The sequence below is a fragment of the Pteropus alecto genome, unplaced genomic scaffold (genome assembly GCF_000325575.1).
Source record: "Pteropus alecto unplaced genomic scaffold, ASM32557v1 scaffold156, whole genome shotgun sequence".
NCBI lineage: Eukaryota > Metazoa > Chordata > Mammalia > Chiroptera > Pteropodidae > Pteropus > Pteropus alecto.
The window spans coordinates 5392433-5404549 of NW_006437746.1; the positions used below are offsets into that span (position 1 = coordinate 5392433).

The window sequence follows — 12117 nt, forward strand, 5'->3', positions numbered from 1 at the left end:
TTTTACCAAATAGCATAAGTAGATATTCCATATACATTTGTATGTTGGGGTCACAGACATAACGGGTGCCGTGCAGACAGAACACAGTGGGGATGGATTTGGGTGAGGCAGTGAAGGCAGAGGGTGCCTGTGAGGTGTGTCGGGGTCGTTAAGGGCCTGGCCCACCTATCTTTCAGGCCGCTGTGCTGGGAATTCGTGGAGGTGAACTTGGGCTGTTGGGGACCCAGCTGCTCAGTGGGAGTTTCTCAGCCCCCGCCGCCTTCCCGACAGATGTGAGGCTGTTCTGCTCGTACATGTCAGGGCTGGCTTTCTTTGAATTAATTTTACTTAGTTAATTTCTTTTTTTTTTTGGTGGTGATTTACATTTTCCGGGTCCCTCATTTCTCTCTCTTGTATCACGTCAGCCGAAAACCGGCATCTCTTAGGAAAGAGATAGCTCTGCACGATTTCCCTTTGGACCTCCTGAGTCTGGCTGGGCTGGTTCTGGGGAGGCAGGGGCACAGACCGGGCCATGCGTGTCCCCTCTGCAGAGCCTGGGCCTGGTGGACCGCAACAACGAGCCGCTTACGCACGCCATGTACAACTTGGCCTCCTTGCGTGAGCTGGGCGAGACCCAGCGCCGGCCATGTACCATCCAGCTGCCTGAGCCCATCCTCCGCAAGATAGAGACCTTCCTGAACCACGTAAGAGCCCCTCACGTCCTCGCCCACCTCCATCGTCTTCAGATTGAAAGCTTCCACCTGCAGCAGGCAGTATTCACTCCCCATTTTACCCACTGAAGATGAAGCCTTGGAGCACCCTTGCCCCAAGCAGCCCAGCTGTGCCCACAGGTCGGCTGCCCAGGGGCCTGGGCCACAGTGTGTGACCCAGCGAATCACATGAAGAGGGTCTGGGTGCAAGTGAGGAAGAAGGTAATTCTCTCTTTCATCATTTCGTTTGCTTCTTCTGTCCCCTAGTACCCCGTGGACAGTTCATGGATCTCCCCAGAGCTCCGGCTGCAGGGTGATGACATCTTGCCCTTGGGCAAGGACTCAGGGCCCCTGAGTGACCCTATCACAGGCAAGCCCTACGTGCCCCTGTCAGAGTCGGAGGAGGTGCGTCTGAGCCAGAGCCTGCTAGAGCTGTGGCGGCGGCGAGGGCCCATCTGGCAGGAGGCCCCCCAGCTCCCTGTGGACCCGCATCGGGACACCATCCTCAATGCCATCGAGCAGCACCCGGTGGTGGTCATCTCCGGGGACACAGGCTGTGGGAAAACCACGCGCATCCCGCAGCTGCTGCTGGAGCGCTATGTGACCGAGGGCCGAGGTGCTCGCTGCAACGTGATCATCACCCAGCCGCGCCGCATCTCGGCCGTTTCCGTGGCACAGCGGGTCAGCCACGAACTGGGCCCCTCCCTGCGCCGGAACGTGGGCTTCCAGGTGCGGTTGGAAAGCAAGCCCCCGGCCCGGGGCGGCGCCCTGCTCTTCTGCACCGTGGGCATCCTGCTGCGGAAGCTGCAGAGCAACCCCAGCCTGGAAGGCGTGAGCCACGTCATCGTGGACGAGGTGCACGAGCGGGACGTGAACACGGACTTCTTGCTGATCTTGCTCAAGGGCCTGCAGCGGCTCAACCCCGCCCTGCGGCTGGTGCTCATGAGCGCCACGGGTGATAACGAGCGCTTCTCCCGCTACTTCGGCGGCTGCCCCGTCATCAAGGTGCCCGGCTTCATGTACCCCGTCAAGGAGTATTACCTGGAGGACATCCTGGCCAAGCTGGGCAAGCACCAGTACCCACCCCGGCACCGGCACCACGAGGTGAGGGGGCCTGGGCCCTTCCTCCATGGATTTTGTCCTTTCTGTTTTGGGGGCTTCGTGGCCTAGGGCAAGTGACCCTCCTCACGCCTCGCTTCTCTTGACAGAAACGGGAATGATCGTCTCCATGGCAGGGGTGTGGTGAGGGTTGTTGGCGTCATGTCAGATGCCTCAGCCTCACAAAGTCACAGTGGCCGTGTCCTCTGTGTGACCCCTTGCCTTGGGACTGTGACTGTGGTTTCTCTTCTTCCACCCAGGCTGAGGACGAGTGTGCACTCGATTTGGACCTTGTGACCGATCTGGTTTTGCACATCGATGCCCGCGGGGAACCAGGTGGGTGCCCCCCTGCCCTGCGCCCGCCCCGACCTCGGTCTGCTGGGAGCCAGCTCACGCCTGCGGGGCCCCTCTCCAGGTGGGATCCTCTGCTTCCTGCCTGGCTGGCAGGAGATCAAAGGAGTGCAGCAGCGCCTGCAGGAGGCCCTGGGCGTGCACGAGAGCAAGTACCTCATCCTGCCAGGTGAGAGCTGTGTGCAGGGCCTCACGGCACCCAGACACCCTCCGGCTTCGCCTTGTATTCTGGGGACCGACCCAACTAGGACCCAAGGGGCCTGGGTTTCTGACCAGGCTGCACTGCCTTTTGCTGGCTTTGCAACTTTTCCTGGGCTTACTAAACCGGGGCCTCACTTTCAGGAAAATGGGGTGAAAATCCTTGCCCTGCCGTCACCACGGGGAGGCCCTGGCCCGAGCGGTGCCTGTAACCTGTGTGTGCTTGCTGCCCACCAGTGCACTCCAACATCCCCATGATGGACCAGAAGGCCATATTTCAGCAGCCACCAGTTGGAGTACGCAAGATTGTCTTGGCCACCAATATCGCTGAGACCTCCATCACAGTCAATGACATCGTGCACGTGGTGGACAGTGGCCTGCACAAGGAGGAACGCTATGACCTGAAGACCAAGGTGGCACCCATCTCCAGGGCCCAGCCAGCCCCGGGGGAGAACTCCAGTTCTGGGGTGGCCCCTGGCTCAGATCGGCCTTGGACCTGCCCTATGTCTGGAGAAGGCCACACTTGTGGGGTCTCAGTGTCCCTGCTGGGGTAGGGCTGTTGAGGGCTTAAATGAGGTGATGGCCAGGCATGGGGGAACGGGGCACTGAGGAAGTCCTGTGGCGTCTGTGTTGCTGCTCACCTGCCCCCTCCCCCAGGTGTCCTGCCTGGAGACGGTGTGGGTGTCACGAGCCAATGTGATCCAGCGCCGGGGCCGGGCGGGCCGCTGTCAGTCGGGCTTTGCCTACCACCTGTTCCCACGGAGCCGGCTGGAGAAAATGGTCCCTTTCCAAGTGCCGGAGATCCTGCGCACGCCCCTTGAGAACCTGGTGCTGCAGGCCAAGATCCACATGCCCGAGAAGACGGTGCGCAGAGGCGCCGCGGGGCAGGCGGGCCTTGGGCGCAGCGGGCGGGACGCAGGCTCACGGGGGGCTCTGCTGTATTCTGGCTGCAGGCAGTGGAGTTCCTCTCCAAGGCCGTGGACAGTCCAAACATTAAGGCAGTGGACGAGGCTGTGATCTTGCTCCAGGAGATCGGTGAGTGGGCAGGGCTGGGCCGGGCCGCGGAGAGGCTCTCCAGGGCGGGCCTGACAGCTGAGCTGTTGCAGGGGTGCTGGACCAGCGGGAGTACCTGACCACCCTGGGGCAGCGCCTGGCCCACATCTCCACCGACCCCCGGCTGGCCAAGGCCATAGTGCTGGCCGCCATCTTCCGTTGCCTGCACCCGCTGCTGGTGGTCGTCTCCTGCCTCACCCGGGACCCCTTCAGCAGCAGCCTGCAGAACCGAGCGGAGGTGGACAAGGTCAGACCAGCCCCTGCCATGGTCTCGGCGCTCCCCGTCAGCCCTGCACCACCTCCTGTCCTGGGGGAGCCTCCTCGAGCCCTGCCCGTGACCCTGGTACTGTCCTCCCCCTCCCAGGTGAAGGCACTGCTGAGCCACGACAGTGGCAGTGACCACCTGGCCTTCGTGCGGGCCGTGGCCGGCTGGGAGGAGGTGCTGCGCTGGCAGGACCGCAGCTCCCGTGAGAACTACCTGGAGGAGAACCTGCTGTACGCGCCGAGCCTGCGCTTCATCCACGGTCAGCGGAGCCCCAGCCCGGGCTATGAGCTGCCGTCTGCCTGGCCTCGGCTCCAGGCCGCGGGTTCACCCCAGCTTTGCCTCCGCAGGACTCATCAAGCAGTTCTCCGAGAACATTTACGAGGCTTTCCTGGTGGGGAAGCCCTCGGACTGCACCCTGGCCTCTGCCCAGTGCAACGAGTACAGCGAGGAGGAGGAGCTGGTGAAGGGCGTGCTGATGGCGGGTCTCTACCCCAACCTCATCCAGGTGCTGCCTCCGGGACAGGGCGACTGGGCCCCGACCTTTCCCATCCCCAGCTCCTCGCTCAGCCCACCCATCTTTCCCTCCATCCCCGCAGGTGAGGCAGGGCAAGGTGACCCGGCAGGGCAAGTTCAAGCCCAACAGTGTCACATACAGGACCAAATCAGGCAACATCTTGCTGCACAAGTCGACCATTAACAGGTGGGGGGCAGGCAAGGCCGGGCAGGGCCCCTCGGATGGGTCAGAAGGGTGGCCTCACGCAGCTTTTGTCCTCCAGGGAGGCCACACGGCTACGGAGCCGCTGGCTGACGTATTTCATGGCTGTCAAATCCAACGGCAGCGTCTTCGTCCGGGACTCCTCCCAGGTACACCCGCTAGCTGTGCTGCTACTGACCGACGGGGACGTCCACGTCCGTGGTGGGTACCTGCGCGCCTCCCAGCCCACTGCGCCACTGGGGCGGTCTGTCTCCCCGAGGGCCTGGCGTCACCCTGGCTCCCTGCCACCTTTCCTTTCTCCCAGACGATGGGCGCCGGGCCACCATTTCCTTGAGTGACAGCGACTTGCTGAGGCTGGAGGGCGACTCGCGCACCGTGCGGCTGCTGCGGGAGCTGCGCCGGGCGCTGGGCCGCATGGTGGAGCGGAGCCTGCGCAGTGAGCTGGCCGCGCTGCCGCTGGAGGTGCAGCAGGAGCACGGGCAGCTGCTGGCCCTGCTGGCGGAGCTGCTGCGGGGACCCTGTGGCAGCTTCGACGTGCGCAAGTCAGCCGAGGACTGAGCCCTGCGTCGGCCGGGCCGTGTACAGAGTGCAAATGTTTATTTAAAATAAAGTTCTATTTATCCCTTGTGAGCATCGCTGTCCTCTGGGGGCGCCTCCCCAGACTGACGGAGTGTGAAGGCAGGGAGGCTGGGGGACAGGCTGGGGCCCAAGGTCTTGGGGGAGGAAGGGGCTTCGAACCACCCTTTCGGGAGCTTGAATCACCCGTGCTGTCAACTGGCCTGACCCTTGGGCCAGCCCAGTCTGTGTCACAGCTGCTCCTGTAGGTCCCCACACCATGGGTAGCCCGTTGCTACTGTCACTGTCTTTGCAGCTTGGGACAGCAAGTGTTGAGCAGCCCCTTCCTGTGTCTCCCTCCCTGAGGCAGTGGTCCAGTGCGTATTCTCATTCTGTCTGGCTGCCACCCACAGGCAGCTGGGGCCCACTTGGACCTTAATCTTTTAACCCCTTAAAAAAGGGGCCCCCAAGCTGTGTGGCAGCCCTGCCACAAGCTGGACTTGCCCTTGGTTGTAACCACATGTTCACAGTTGCGAGGCTGTGGTCATCGACTACACCATGTGCACCGGTCCTTCAATGCAAGGGAACAAGCCAGGGGGTGGGTGTGGACGCTGGAGGCCGAGACAAGCCAGGACTTACAAAGAAAGGACCTGCGTGGTGAGACATCATGAGCTTTATTTACTCTTGAAATCATGACAACAGAATCACAGACTGACACAGGTAATGGCTGAGCCATAAGCAAATCAGGCAGTAAAAGATGTCCCACCCCCGATGACCACAGAGTAGTACACAGCACACAGGCCTCTGGTCCTCACCTGTCAGGGCCACCACCTTAGCCTCTGGCTATGGGACCCTTCAAGGAGCTGCGACCAGGCCATCCAGACAGCTCTGCTTGGGCGCCCCCCACCCCACCCCCACCCTTAGCTAAAGGAGTGAAAGGACCTGGAGCCGGTGGTCCAGGACCACAGGGAGGGTGCAGGTCCCGCCCCCAAGACGTGGGCGCCCTGACCTCCCGGTGAGGACCCTCTGGTCTAGAAGCACTTTCTCCACTAGGCTTGCAACTTCCTGGTTTGTGGGAGCTGGGGCTATGGTGGCCCACCTCCCCACTGACACGCTGCCTCAGAAGCGGGGAGGCCTGCCCGCCCAAATGCCCTCGCTCTGCTGGAGCGCGAACCTGAGCCCCAGTCAGGCGCCCCAACCTGCCCGGCTCCGCGGGACAGCAACAGAGGGCAGGAGGGCACCGCACGAGGCCCTGCCAGGGAAGCCCTAAAACTCCCAGGCCATTTCACTGCAAACCGGTAGGTTTTAATCCTTTATTAGAAACCATGCAAATTTTAATACAAAAAAATACAAGTGCAGTAAGAGTCTTCGTGCCAATACGATTCCCGGGATTTCTCATTGCAGCCACCCCGAGCGGGCCGAGCTGGGACGCCCCGCAGGCTGGCCTCGCCTCACCTCCCGCCGCTCCAGTCAGAGTAGCAGGGACGTGGGGTGGCCCCAGTCTTATGCCTTTATTTTTAAATTTCTGGACCTGATTCCCCACGACCTATACGCGCTCTGCACATCTTAGGCTCCCTGGTAGCCGAGGGCCCAAGTGTCCTCGGCCTGCAGGATTTTGACCTCCGTGGCCTGTTCCAGCCCTGACCTTGTATCTCCCACCAGATCCCAGGAATGAGACAGACAGAGATGCCAAAACCAGCCTCTTGGTTAGAAAAGAAAAGCAGCATAAACGCAAAACGCAGAACCACCAGTCACACTCTGAGCAGCTCCTGGCATGCCCTACCTGCTGACCAGGCTGCAGCCCCCACGTCACCTGCCCTGCCCACCATCTCCGGGGTCCCGAGCTGCCCCCTGGGCAGCCCCCAGTGCCTGACCTCCTGGCTGGAGGCTTAAGGATCTCCCCTCCCTGTTTCCTTTAACACCTGCTGAGGACTTTCATTTAAGACATGACTTCAACCTGCAAAACTATTCCACCAGTTTTTAGGATATTTAAAAAAAAAAAAAAAGAAAAAAACAAGAAAAAAGTATGACAGCAGCTAGGCAGGTATGGGAAGCAGTGGGGACAGGCTGCGTTGACCCCTAGCTAACTTGCGGCAGGGTGGCAAGAGGTGTTTGGCACCAGCCACGTCAAAGGGACAGGCAATAGCTTAGCAGGCTCCAGGGGACGCAGTCAGGGCCGGGCCACCGCATGGGCATTCCACTCATCCCGCCAGGTGGACCCAGCGAGGAGGGAGGGAGGGTATGTCAGTTTCTCTTGGGTTTGGTCCAAAAAACCCAAACAAAGAGGGGATTGGAATCGGGTCTCCTCTCTTAGACCCCCCCAAGACCCCAGGTCAGCCTCCCCCCACCCCCAACACCCCTCCCTGGAGCAGGGACGCGATGATGGGACAGGAGCAAAGCAAGGACCGGGCCTGGGGCAAGGGGCGGGAAGAGGTGTGGGGGTGACGGCTGCTGCCTTGGGCAAGCGAGACAGGAGGGAGGGAGGAGGGGGAGGGCCCTAGAGGGCTGCCCGGAACCCCGGCGGTCACAGGTCTAGTGGGCGGCCCGGGGAAGACAGCCAAGGACACGGGTGCCTGAGCTGGGGCCGCCAGGGAAGTGGGGGGGACGGGAGACAATGTCGGCCCCGTGGTCGGTGCGGGCCCTGGCGTTTGCCCGGAACGTCAGCCTGTAGGTCTCAATCTGCAGTGACACGGGAGGAGGGAGGGAAAGGGTCACAAAGGAGACAAGGGGGGGACAAAGGGATGGAAGACGAGACCAGAATGTCATCATTAGATGCCTGGAAAATAAAAGGTTGCTTCGTTAAAATTTAGGCCACACTCTGGTCAAAAAACAAAGGAGTTTCAATTTGCAGCCAGTGGCAGGGTCCCTGGCTGGCCCTCAGGCCAAGCCCAGCCACTTACTTGTCTCCTGGATCTGGCAGTCCAAGGTCTGGGCCTCCCTTTGGTCACCACCCCCTGCCAAGGTGGTGTGGCCACTGAGGCCACTGGCTGAAGTGGGGGCGCCAGCTTCGGGCGCTGCCTCAGGGATGGCCGGCTCCTCCCCAGCGGGGGGGCCCGGACACGGAGGGGCCTCGCTGCCACCGCCCTCCGTCTACAATGAAACAGTGGGGGAGACAGTGCAGGGTCAGTCCGAGAGGGAGTGGGATGGGGGATGGAGGTGAGAGTTACACGCAGCCCCCGCCCCGGCCGCCCCTGGATGGAGGTGCTGTCATCTGGGCCACGTGGACCGGGTGCTCCCACCCCTGCCCCGCCCATGGGAACCACCGCTGGCAGGGCAGCCGAGTGCGGGGCGGGACGGCGCAGCCTGGCTAGTGACATGCTCTGGGAGCTTCCTCTGTGAAATGCCTCTCTGAGAGGTGCCAGGCTTCTCAGCAAGGCTAGCGCCAAACAAACACAGCAAGGACAGGTCAGCTGCAGCGAGCCTGAGGCGCCGTCTCGAGACGGGCCTGGACTTGGCTGGGAAGCAGTGACGCCGCAGGCCAATCAGTACTGGAAAATGACTCCAGAAACAGCAAAGAAAGGGACATAATGAAACATGGACACAGGAGGCGGGGCCAGAGGGCCAGGTGCGAATCCTGTCTGCATGCACCTGCTGCGTGGCCCTGGACGAGGCACCTGAGCTAGTGCCCCACAGACACAGACTAAAGGGTGGGAACACGAACCAAGAGCCTGTGACAGAGCCAGGATCCCAAAATGTTCGTGAAGGCTAATCAGGGCTCGACTCCGCACCGCGGGAGGGCGGGATAAAAGGGTGGCTGGGGTGGCCCAGTGCGGGCTCTCCAATGTCACAGCGAAGGCCTGCAGCAGCGCTCTGGCCCCCTCCCTGTGCACCTTCCCCTCAGTGGCTGCAGTGACCCTCAAGCACCAAAGCCTGCAAGACGCCGCCCCCTACCCGCCGACACAGAACGAGGGACAGACAGCATCTCAGCACACAAAGGGGCTCACAGGACTGTGGAAGGAGGGAGGGTGGGAAGGAGGGGGGGCAGGGAGGAGAGGCCCAGGCAGTCCCGAGGGTGGGAAGCCCTGTCACCCGAGCACGCCCCCAGAGCCTTGGCCCAAACGGGCCGCAGGCAGTCCCTCCGGAGACACCAGGCCTGCTGTCGCACGTGCCCACACAGGTGGACACCAGGCCTGCTGTCGCATGTGCCCACACCCCTCTCATGAGGTAGCTGGGGACAACTACCGTGCAGCCCACCTGCCTTGTGGTGACCTGTGCCCCAGCCACAGTTTCTCTGAAAATGGCTGAGATGAGCTCAAAAAGTAAGGAAGGCCATGGTTCTCGGAAGGCCGTCTCCGGCTTGGGCCTCTTTACCTCTCCTGCCTCGCCCAGGTCTGATGATGATGGGAAAACAGCAATGGGGGACATGACTCCTGAAGAGACTGAGGGGCGGTGACAGCGCCCGCCTGCAGGGACCCAGACTCCACTGCATACCCCGCCCGTCCCCAGCTGTCCCCGTGGCAACCCATTCACTACCTTCACGGCACCTCCCGCAGGCAGGTGGCCCACGTTATCAAGGGACCCCACCTTCGCCTGGGCCTTCTCCTTGAAGTTCAGCTTCTGACTTTCGATCTTGACATCTCCTCCACCTGGAACCAGAACGGCACCGGTCACCGGGGGCGGCAGAGAAACAGTCCTGCAGGCACAGCCTGCGGCCTGGGACGGGAATCCCGGCTTGGCCAAGGGCTGGCTAAGTGCCCGTACAGCAGCGGGGAAAACGCGACCCGCTGCCACTGGCTCCGAGGACAGACAGGACACGGCGCACGCGCTTTCGAAGTGGGGCTCCTCTGCCCTGAGTCTGGCTGGGGCCGACTCCCCGTCCGGCCGGAGGGGGCAGCTCCACGGAGAAGCAGCCACCCTCTCACCATCGCAGCCCGCGGCTCCCAGGGCGGGCCTCGAACTGTGCCAGGGGCACGCCGCTTCTCGTCCCCCGGGCAGCGTGACAACCCCCGACTGACCGGCTGTGTGCTGCGCCACGGCCTCTTCCAGCATGGTCAGGATCCCTGTTTTAGAGCTGCTGGCACTGACGCTGGGACAAAGTGACCTGCCCAAGGTCACCGCCGAGCTAGTGACTGACCGAGACAGGATGGGAACGCAGGCTGTCTGAGCCATTGAACCAGATCCCATTGTCATGAAAAGGAAAGGCAAAGGGCCTTGGGCCTGAGCTGAGAAAGGGCCGGCCAGCCCGGGTCCAGCGCCTCTCGGCAGGGATGCAGGGGGAGGATGACCTGGACACAGGCTCACAGGCCACAGCGCGGCCGTGGGGTCGAGGGCCAGCCCGTCCTCACTGCCACCCGGCCCTGGTGTGGCCCGGCAGCATGGTGGCTCTCAACCCGTCTTCTCCTCTCTCCCCCAGTCCCTCAGCTCCCATCCGAACCTCAACACGCAGCTTCTCGCCACATCTCCAAGCTCAAGTCCTAGCCCCCCGCAAAAGCTGGACTTCAAGTCGCCCAGCGTCACTAGGGAGGGGGGCATCTCATGAGTAGATGTGCCAGATAAAAGAGGGAAAAGGAAGGTTAATTAAGGCTGAAATGTTTTCGTCCTTTTTAACAGAGCGTGTTCTAAAGTGGACGACGGTTTTGCTGAGGAAAGGGAGTTTTCTCGGCCTTCTCCTCAATGGGCCCCTGGTGACCGCCCTCTGGGACGCCAGATCCACCTGCCAGTGTGCCTGCTGCTGCAGGGGTCCTCCCTACCCCAAACCTGCCGCAGACCCGGGAACCAAGGCACGCGAGGGTGACAGGGTGACAGCTGAGACCGGAGCCGCCGACGCACTGTGGGATCATCTTTGCTCCCGAATCTGCCAGTGAGGCCTGGCCTCGCTCTCTGGAATGCCAGCACCAGCTCTCGAAACGCTCGCCCGGCTGGGAGGCTGAGCCGGATCCCCGGCCTGGAGCGGGCCTCTGCCCTGGGCCTCAGTCAACTGCAGGTCCTCAGGACGGTGCCCGTGCAAAGGGCAGCCTTCACCGCCCACCACCGGTTCCTCCTCCCGCTGAGAGGTCAGTGCCCTAGTCCCATCCCTGACAGGGACTGAAGGCTGCACCGTGCCATGGCTGTGTCCTGAGCGGGGGTGGCTCCAGGAATCGTTACGGAGTGACGAAGGTGTAAGGGGGACACCAGGCCGGCCCACGGCAGGACCACATGCCCAGGCGTCCTGGGACGAGGGAGGAGGCACCACTCACCAGGCTTGTGCTTGATGTTGGCCTTCGACCCACACTTGGAGGAGACCTTAGAGATGTCCACCTTCTTGTTCTGAATCTGAACCTGAGAAGAAACCACAACGACGTTATCACCGCAGAGAAGGTACGCTGCCAGGGCCAAACCCACGTTCCCTTTGAAAGGCTCTTCTCCATGTCCGAGTTTTTACTCTCCCTCTGTAAGCCGACATCAGTCTGTTCAAGGTCAGGGTCACCGCCCGAAGCGGTTACAAGGGCCCTTGGTCCATCCTGGCCCTGCTTGTAGCTTCTGACCCCTCCTCCAGCCAGACTGAACCGATGCTGCCCACACACGCAGGCCTCTCCATCCCGAGCCTATCCACGCATCTGCCAGGCAGCTCTGCACCCATTTTTCTGGATCCGGATCCGAAATATCCCTTCTGTTCCACCTCGAATCTTACCCATCAACTCTTTGGCCCAGAGATAAACCGAAATTAACACTTTGGCATATTTCCTTCCATTTTTTTTCCAATACGTTTTCCCTCCTGACAGTAGATATCTACCTAATCTATACGTAAGATGACCATCCGTCCGTCCATCCGTCTGTCCGTCCGTAAGACGGCCAACAGACTCTCATCAGTGTCTGCCCTGCAGGAGCTTTGGAAAAACATCTTGGTACCAGGACCGATGGCACATCTTTAACTTAGGAAAGGGCACCTACAGACGGGAGTTCTGCTGGGCACCTGGGTGGGATTCCAGGCCTCCTGGGAGTGACCTAGCGGCTCCCAATTCTGAGGAAGAGCCTGGCTTTTCCGTGTTGGGGCGTGCAGGGCCCTGCCGGCGGAGGCCACACCTGCCGGTGGGCTTCCTACCAACGCCATTCAACAGCTGCCTTGTGGCGCCTGGTGTTCCCTTCTCCAGTGTCAGGAAATGCGGCCTCCGCTGTGTTCCAAGAGGGCAGGTCTGCTAGATGCTTTATTCCCGCCCACAGCCCAGGGCCTGGCACAGAGTAACTTCCCGTAACCACCAGCTTGCCTGGGCCCC

The 12117-nt window shown here is 61.6% G+C and overlaps 2 protein-coding genes across 23 annotated transcripts in view; one reads left to right on the top strand and one right to left on the bottom strand.

Annotated features, from left to right (window-relative positions):
- DHX30 (DExH-box helicase 30) overlaps positions 1 to 4999 on the top strand; it is a 28586-nt gene extending 23587 nt beyond the window's left edge. For 8 of the 11 annotated variants that reach the window (XM_025048907.1, XM_025048913.1, XM_025048910.1 and 5 more), the window contains 14 exons: positions 177 to 272; positions 531 to 683; positions 957 to 1793; positions 2048 to 2123; positions 2203 to 2307; positions 2574 to 2749; positions 2994 to 3200; positions 3290 to 3371; positions 3443 to 3636; positions 3754 to 3913; positions 4002 to 4159; positions 4251 to 4354; positions 4431 to 4570; positions 4674 to 4999. In XM_025048907.1, coding sequence (XP_024904675.1) covers positions 177 to 272; positions 531 to 683; positions 957 to 1793; positions 2048 to 2123; positions 2203 to 2307; positions 2574 to 2749; positions 2994 to 3200; positions 3290 to 3371; positions 3443 to 3636; positions 3754 to 3913; positions 4002 to 4159; positions 4251 to 4354; positions 4431 to 4570; positions 4674 to 4927 — 2742 coding nt within the window. In that variant the 3' untranslated portion in view covers positions 4928 to 4999. The remainder of the gene's footprint in view (positions 1 to 176; positions 273 to 530; positions 684 to 956; positions 1794 to 2047; positions 2124 to 2202; positions 2308 to 2573; positions 2750 to 2993; positions 3201 to 3289; positions 3372 to 3442; positions 3637 to 3753; positions 3914 to 4001; positions 4160 to 4250; positions 4355 to 4430; positions 4571 to 4673) is intronic. The other 3 variants (XM_025048915.1, XM_006914880.3, XM_025048914.1) reach the window with 2 other exon arrangements.
- A 1224-nt stretch (positions 5000 to 6223) lies between these two features.
- MAP4 (microtubule associated protein 4) overlaps positions 6224 to 12117 on the bottom strand; it is a 156705-nt gene continuing 150811 nt past the window's right edge. For 10 of the 12 annotated variants that reach the window (XM_015591711.2, XM_025048916.1, XM_025048917.1 and 7 more), the window contains 4 exons: positions 11101 to 11182; positions 9398 to 9510; positions 7825 to 8014; positions 6224 to 7700 (listed from right to left, as the gene is read on the bottom strand). In XM_015591711.2, the coding sequence (XP_015447197.1) occupies positions 7693 to 7700; positions 7825 to 8014; positions 9398 to 9510; positions 11101 to 11182 (393 nt within the window). In that variant the 3' untranslated portion in view covers positions 6224 to 7692. The remainder of the gene's footprint in view (positions 7701 to 7824; positions 8015 to 9397; positions 9511 to 11100; positions 11183 to 12117) is intronic. The other 2 variants (XM_015591713.1, XM_015591712.1) reach the window with 2 other exon arrangements.